This window comes from Galeopterus variegatus, unplaced genomic scaffold (genome assembly GCF_000696425.1).
Source record: "Galeopterus variegatus unplaced genomic scaffold, G_variegatus-3.0.2 Scaffold897, whole genome shotgun sequence".
NCBI lineage: Eukaryota > Metazoa > Chordata > Mammalia > Dermoptera > Cynocephalidae > Galeopterus > Galeopterus variegatus.
In genome coordinates this window covers 617,394-625,154 of record NW_007727008.1, presented here as the reverse complement: position 1 = coordinate 625,154, position 7,761 = coordinate 617,394, and the positions used below count along the sequence as shown (strand labels likewise).

At 46.0% G+C, this 7,761-nt stretch overlaps 1 protein-coding gene across 1 annotated transcript in view; it reads right to left on the bottom strand.

Moving 5' to 3' along the window:
* LOC103590937 overlaps positions 1–7,761 on the bottom strand; it is a 24,438-nt gene that overhangs the window by 2,802 nt on the left and 13,875 nt on the right. The window contains 4 exon segments of the mRNA XM_008573284.1: positions 2,376–2,426; positions 2,428–2,507; positions 3,003–3,005; positions 4,248–4,475. Of these exon segments, the coding sequence (XP_008571506.1) occupies positions 2,376–2,426; positions 2,428–2,507; positions 3,003–3,005; positions 4,248–4,475 (362 nt within the window).

Here is a 7,761-nt window from a genome sequence, read left to right as displayed (position 1 = left end):
ACACACATAAGCAAGCACACAAAGAATGTGCCTTGCTGTGTCCCATTGCAAGAGTGTGTTCTTTTGGGGACCAGGACTGTAACCTTGCAGAGCCCAGAGTTGTGGGGACAGGAAATACCAATTAAACCAGTAAGTCATTGGGAGTGAAGTTAAGTAGGGTCACTCCTGCTTCCATCCATTGATTCATAGGCCCATGTATTTTTCCTGTTTGGGACATAACACAATATAGGAGCCTCTGATTTAATGCATACACTGCATCCTAAAGAATGGCATCCCATCCTTGCAGAGAGTTGCCTCTGAGGTGGCATTTCAATTGCACTTTCAGAAGGTAGTTCCAGAATTCCGAGGCTGGCTGCTTTTAGATGGTGTGGATGTGATATGATGAGTGTATCCCATGGGTCCACTTCATCATTTCTTTCAGTATGAAGTGGGTCACCTGTTGGATGTTATGTTATTTGGGATTCTGAGACTGTGGATCAGGGATACATGGTAAACCCCTGGAAAGTGGTGCTGGCCGAGGCTCTGTGGGCAGGAAAAGCAAGTTTATTTTGAGATTGGTATCCATCTCTGTGAAGATGAAGTGCTAACCCATCCAGGATGGCAGGGGCCTAATGTAGGTGACTTGTCATCGAATGGCCTATTGGTCTCCTTGAGGAACAGTGACATCTCAGGGAGTCAATATTGATCTTTGTTACTGACAAGTTGGGCATTCAAAGGCAGCAGTATGTAGATCAGCCTTGTTAAGTGGAAGCCAACACTGTTGGGTCCATACATACATAGCCGCTCCGTGTGGCCATTCCCTTCATGTGTCTATTATGCCAGCTCTGAGATAGCTGATGACGAAGACTGGCTAATATCAACCGGCTGAGTCATTCTGTCTACTAGGTTGTTCAAGACCCCTTTGGTAAGGATGGTTTTTAGTGGGTATTAAAGTTTGATACAATAATATTGACACTTAACGCTCAATCCTATATGTCTATCTACATGCCTGTACCCAGTATTCCTCACCAGTCTTCCAGTTCGTTGTACTCCCAGGCTTCTGGCTAGCCCAGGAATCCCTACATATCCTCACCTCAGCTCACAATGCACTGCTTGCTGCTCTTCCCATTGGGAAGATTTCCCTTCACCATCTTTCAAGGTCACCTTCTGAACATGACTGTAATACACTTGCCATTCGTTTTTGGCTTGCTCTCCATATTGAGCCATTGGTCTCTATTATTTACACATGTTTGCAAGCAGAAGCACTGACTGACTTTGTTCCAGCCCATATTTTCCAGAAGGTTTATATACTGAATGGCATTGGAAGATAGATGGTGTCTCCCTCCAGAGCACAAAGCAGCCATGTTTGCTGTCCATTATAGAAGATTTGGGTTCCCTAAGCTCTGGGCTTCTCTCCTGTAATGCAACCCACCTGCATGTGCAGTTGTCACCTAGCATTCTTCACATTGTCTTATAGCAATTAGAGCTCTGGGAACTGATACAAGAAAATGCTGCTACTGTGGCTACTACTATTGTGCTGAGTAAGAAAGTCCTTTGTCTTTGACCTTCTGTCTTCTGCCAGTATCCATACCATGGTGGCAGGATAACTCATCAGCTTGCAAGCAGGGTAAAATCTCAGACCCTTCTCAGTTCATAAGCTAAGCCTGGGCTTTCACCTTTCTCCTGCTTCAGCTGGTCATATGAGACCTGCTATGGCAAGAGGCGAGACCTGGGGATAGGCAGGGGTGTAACTGTGGTGGGTGACAAGGAAGTCCAGGCTCCCTGTTCAGGCAACTTCTTCATGCCTTTGGTTCCACTCATTTCTGTGTTACAGCGGACCACTGCTGAGCCTGTCTGACTTCATGACTTGGTAGTTCCAACAGATCCCAGATCACAATGGACAGCCTGCCCCAGTGGTCCAGCATTCCATCAGAAACATGCCCAGAAACATGCTAGGAGCCTTCTGAAAAGACATGTAATTTTGCTGTAGGTGGCATAGGCTTGCTCCAGCACCCCAGACGCCTGCATCTTTGTTTCCTCACAGGGACTTGCCATATGCTCCACACTAACTTTTTCTCCTCTTGACAATTGCAACACCATGGGGCCTGCTGGATCACATGGCCCAAATGGCAAGACAGCTGGCCCCATGTCCTGGATCTGCTGCAGGGCCCACTGAAAGCTGGAAGTCTTCTGTGTCACCTGGTATAGGTGCTGGAACAGGATTCTTAGGTGTGGAATGTGCTGTTTCCAGAAGAGGCCAAAGAGGCCTGTCAGGTGCTATGCTTCCTTTTTTGTGGTAGGGATGAAAGACATTTGCCTTTTACTTTACAGAGGATATCCTAGACTCCTAAAGATTTTACTGCAGTGGCAAGGCTCTGATACTGCATGTATCTCACCTTCTGGAGTGCATGTGTCTCCCCAAGGCCTCCAGTGTATAGCAACCTCTGGCTCATCTTGCCCAATCAGCATGATGTCATCATGGTAATGGATCAATATGATGTTCTGCAGGATGTCCAGATCTCCTGGGACTGTATCATGATAGAGGGTGAGTGAGTTTGAAATGGCCCCTAGAACAAAACTGAATTATAATGAATATTTATGTTTAGTTACCAAACCAATGATCATGTATCTGAGGCTTATTAATCTGTTCTGGCAATGAAATCACATCAGACACAGCAGCTTTGATCAAACAGTCTTTCTTCAGGATCCACCTGGTTTCTGCAGGGACAAAACTGGCAAATTAAACAGACATAAATTGGGGACCACCACTCCTGTATCTTTCAGGTCTTTAATGGGCACAAATCTCCACCCCCAGAATATGACATTGTTTTTCATTTACTACCTTAGCTGGGCATCTGGTATGGGTGGGAGCAATTCCAGAGTCTCCCATTTGGCTTCCTCACTGTGATAGCTCATGCCCAGCAGGCCAAGGATCCAGTGTGGGGATTACACCAACAGCCAAGTGTATCAATTCCAATTATACACTCAGATTGGAGACAAACCTACTGGGTGGATTCACAGACCACCTAGAGGACACACGGTAAGCCAGACGTTAACCAGGATGTTGTTTCCTGACCCTGAGAGCCCCAACTCTAATGGGGATGGGGTTATGAGAATACTTCAGATCTCCAGGTATCAATGCTAGCTCAGACCCTGTGTTTGATAGTACTCAAAATATCTGGGTATTTTCCTTTCACCAGTGCATGTAGTCTCTGTGAAAGAACTGGAGGCATCTTTATAGTATATATTTGCCATGATATTACAGTGTCATTCTACCTAGGGATTTGAGTAGAATGGGATCCAGATCTGAAAATCTTCTTAGGTCTGGGAAATAAGTAAATGAGGATGATTGTTCATTGGGGTGACCACTCTCTGCCCCTTGATCCTCCATTCCCGCCTTCTTCTGATTCTGGGTAGTAAGTAGCACCCCCCTGGATGACCATCTCTTTTGCCTCAGTCTTCTATTCAGCCACCTTGATCAAACATACTCTGATTCCAGGGGTACTTCCCTGGCTCCAGCTGGTTTTTGCTGGCTAATTCTCCAGCTCCTTTGGGATATAATCTCTTTCTTCCCTTACCAAACCCAACACATCCCTAGCTAGAGTATGCTGAAATTTAATCTTAGTTTTTGGCCTGGCAGCCAGAATAAGAGATGAGGCAGCTTTCTTAGGGGAGCACCTGTTTCCCTGCAGAGATGAGGACTCTGCAGTATCTTTCTGAATTGGAAAAATGCTACCTGCAACTCTGTAGGCCACCTCTGATAGCTCTGAGGGTTCAGGGGAGTCTGAAGAATCAACATCCTTGGGAACATACACCCAGATGTCCCCATCCCAGTTCTTAGGGTCTCATGTTTTCCCAACCAGGGCCCTGATCCCAAAAAAGATCTGACTTGGCTTAAACATTGCCAGGCTTTGCAGTCTTAACTATCTGTGTATGCTCTTCCACTGCAGGAAAGAAGCGCCTTCCTATAAACTATCAGCAAAGCCCTCTGGCTCCCACACTTAGCTTTCATGTGTATATTAACTGCTTTTAGTTTCTCATTATTTCCTCTCAGGGAAATACCTGTACACCTGTACAACTTAGCAGTAACCAGCGAACTCCACTGTCCTTGTAAGTTATGTTCTCCCTTCTAACTTTCAAATGTCTGAATCATTGCACAGCAAAGTCATTCTCCCCTAACAGAATGTTTTCCCAGGTAACCACACATTAAATCTTCAACAGTTGGGCTGCCACCATGTGCCAGGGAATATCCATATCCCACTTGTTACTTAGGATGGGCTCCTCCTTGTCAGCTGGGTCCTGAGTAACACAGTTCCAAAACCCTGTCTTTACTGCCTGTTTTCTCATATCACTCCTGGTGTTTCTCATGTCTTCTGAGCAGCAGACACTAAGACAGGATTGGATATGTAAGATATTTATTGAGGTAAATGCTTGTAAAGAATAAAAGAGGAGCTGGATAGGCAGAGAGTCTTTAGACTGAACTGCAACTCTGACGCCTGTGAAAGAAGAGAGGAAAGGAAGAGTCGCGTAGGAAGAGCTCCGGACCAGAGTGCAGTTTTAGGTAAGCCTTAGCCAGGCAAATGGGAAAAGCCTGAGCCGTAGCTGCTCCTCAGATAATTCCATGTCAGGCAGGAATGGACTGGTCCAGTGCCTCCATCATTCTCTGTCATTGTCTGAGAGCATCTCAGTAGAACCCCACAGTGGATCTAAAGGTCCAGCAGCTGGAGGCTGTCAGTCAGCCGTGCTCCCCACAGCAGGTCCTCTTAAAAGGAGATCTGAGTGATGCACCTCCATGGTCACCATGATGGGAGAACAACCCCACTTGCAGGATTGATGGAGACAGCTACCAAGAGGAGACTAAAGAGATCCAGCCTCTGGAAGCTCTTCAGAAAGGAAGGGGATGTTATCCAGGTAGCAGAAAGGTTAGGATGAGGGTCCCCAGAAACCAACTCCTAATGGAGCTTTCCCCACTCAATCATAAATTTCCTTTGTTAAGTTGGGAAGAAGTTAAAGAAGATCCTTTAGGGCTCAAACACTTTTTAAAGTAGGGACACCTCTAACCAGGGACTAACACCTACACTGGCAGGTGTGGTACCTATCGTGGCTTCCCAAGCACAAGTCATGCTGAGGGTGGCAGTCTCAGGATGTGTTCCAGAGATGTCAGCCCAGGTCCCCCCATGTGGAATGCCCATTTCCTTCCACCGTTCAAGTGACTCTCTCCAACCGTGGACAGGGGTGAATGAGGCAGTGTTGGTACTGAGGAAAGGTATTAAAGAGGGGGCAGAAGCCTGCATAATAATTCTCAGCTTACCTCCCGTGGATGTACCTGATGCCAATGTGAAAATTAAGTGATTCGTGATTTAAGACATTATTGTTTCAGTGCATGCCTAAGCATAAAAGTCACCTGCATGTGTGAATGCAATTCTCTGTCTAAACACCCAACTCATTGCCGAGAAGAGACTTGGGCCCTGGAGAGTTTGTTTGGGTACATGTTAACTGGCTGACCGACTGACTGAATTCTCCTGTTCAAAAACTTGGAGGAAATGAGTCCAAATACTGACAGCAGGAAATTGTAGTGGCCTGTGTTCTGTTTCTTGGCTACTGGAGACTCTTAAAGATTACCCTTATGTCTCGGCCCACATCTGACCACTACTTTCAGGTTCTAAGTGCACGGGATTTCAAGTTTAGAGAGACCATACAAGCCATGCCACCCAACTACCGTGAAATGTCGATGACACTATTGTACAGATGTACAGACCTGCTGATGCTGTCTGTGTCAACCCTGATTGCACATTTGCTGTTCTTTCAGCTGATCTGGATAGAGTTAGAAGTAGCTATGGGCCCAGGCTCTGGCTCTTACAACTATTTGTTGTCTAAGGTTTTCTGTGTCCAAATGTCTGGGCCCTGTGACTTGAGAGCTTACACACTGTGCATAAGTGTCATTATCATAATAAATTTGAAATTAAATCCCATGTTAACTTCCCCCAGCCATCCCACACGCTTTCATCTCACCATGCAATCGGCTGATGTGTAGCTTAGGAAATACAGCCATACACTACTCAAAACAAGACGCAGTTAGGAAGCACCTCTCCTATCAATAAACTGTGCAATTAATTTCAAAGTAAAAAATAATTGGATTATCTGTGCCATGGCTTTCCTCATTAGTGCAGATAATTGGGAGATTTTAGTAGTGTATTTCCATCCTTCATGTAGAAAGTGCCTGTAATGTAATGATGGGGATCTCTTTCCTTTAGGTTTATGCTGGTTGGGAGTTCATAGGAGCTTATGTCTGATATCTTTAGTTGGTAGATGAAGGCTGAAGTACTAGAAAAAAGTAACTGTGATTGGCTGGATCATGAAAAAAAAAAATCCCCGAAGCCCTAACTGTCACCACATACCGCCACTCCAAATGAATGACAGCTGCTATACATGGCCACACTGGGGTGGAAGCCACAGACATGCTTCCTAGAAGCAGTCGATGGTTGGGACTGGCCTGGCCAAGTGGGATCTGGCAATGGAGTAACCATAAATCCAGGCAGGAAGGCTCCTAAGAATAGCAGCGAGAGAGGGGGGGACCAAAGACAAGAAGAGCTACTGCTCTGTCCTCCAGGTTGCTGTCTGCTGGCTGGGCTTGGCTCAGGACAAGGTTTCTCAAAGTGTGGTCTTGTGACCACACCTACATGAAAATCACCCAAGGAGCCTATAAGAATGCAGATTCCTGGGTCCCTACCACAGCCTATTTGATCAGAATCTTTGGGAGTGAGGCCCAGGAGTATGTATTTTAACGTTTCCTGGGTCTTCCTTATGGGACTGAAAATTTCAGACTCACTCGTCTGGGCACATTGTGGCAGGGACATTACACGTGTCTGGGTGTAAATCAGTATCTGGTTGTGGTGGAGGTGGGGGATGGGGAGTGTCTTCCCAACTCCTCCCACCCTGTCATCCCCGTCATCAATATTCACAAGGATCAAATCCAAAATGGATTTAATGAGCATGTTCTTTTTGAGAAATGCCGTTTGGAAATCCCAAACCAGCAATGGGCAATCTCTTAAGGCAGAAAGGCTGAAAATAAGCAACAATTTATTTTCTCAGAACTGGTAAGGGTGGAGCGGCTGTCTTTTCTAGTTGGATGTACTGAATTAGAACCATGCGAAACACACACAGTTCCCCCGGGGCCCTGTGCATGATTTATTTCCAGATTTAATGAATGTCCACGTGCCTGGGTTAGTGGAAAATAACCCGCAGATGGCCTCACCCCTGAAGTGCAGTGGAAAAGCCTCGCTAGTGCCACGGAAGGACGCTGACCCATCTCTCCCTCCTGATCCCCCAGTAAAGCAGGTGACACGGCGGGTAGACAAGGCACGTGGGCTGCCTGATTTGCCTCTGAGAACACAGATTCTCAACATCCTCTAAAATTTCTATTGATCTGAGCATGTAGCTGATGTCAACCCTGGTTGTCTGAAGGGAGGCTACTCAATATCACAAGGTCACGATGAGGAAAAACGAAAACTAATAACTCACTATCCTTGTACACAAAGGACTGCACATTGTTTTCTTCCTTCTTAATAGTATCTTCCTGTGACTGCTGAGTGACTCTCTTCCTGTCACCGCCCTTGCTGTGGGATTTAGGTCTTACGCTGACTTTTTTTTTTACCCATTTCTCCCCTGGCTTAACTTTTCAGATTCATGTCACAGTGAACACCTGCTTTATATGCTCTGTGTCTGCCACGGCTCATCACAGAAGCTGATTTAACTCCTCAAGAGAAAGCCATTCTTTCACCA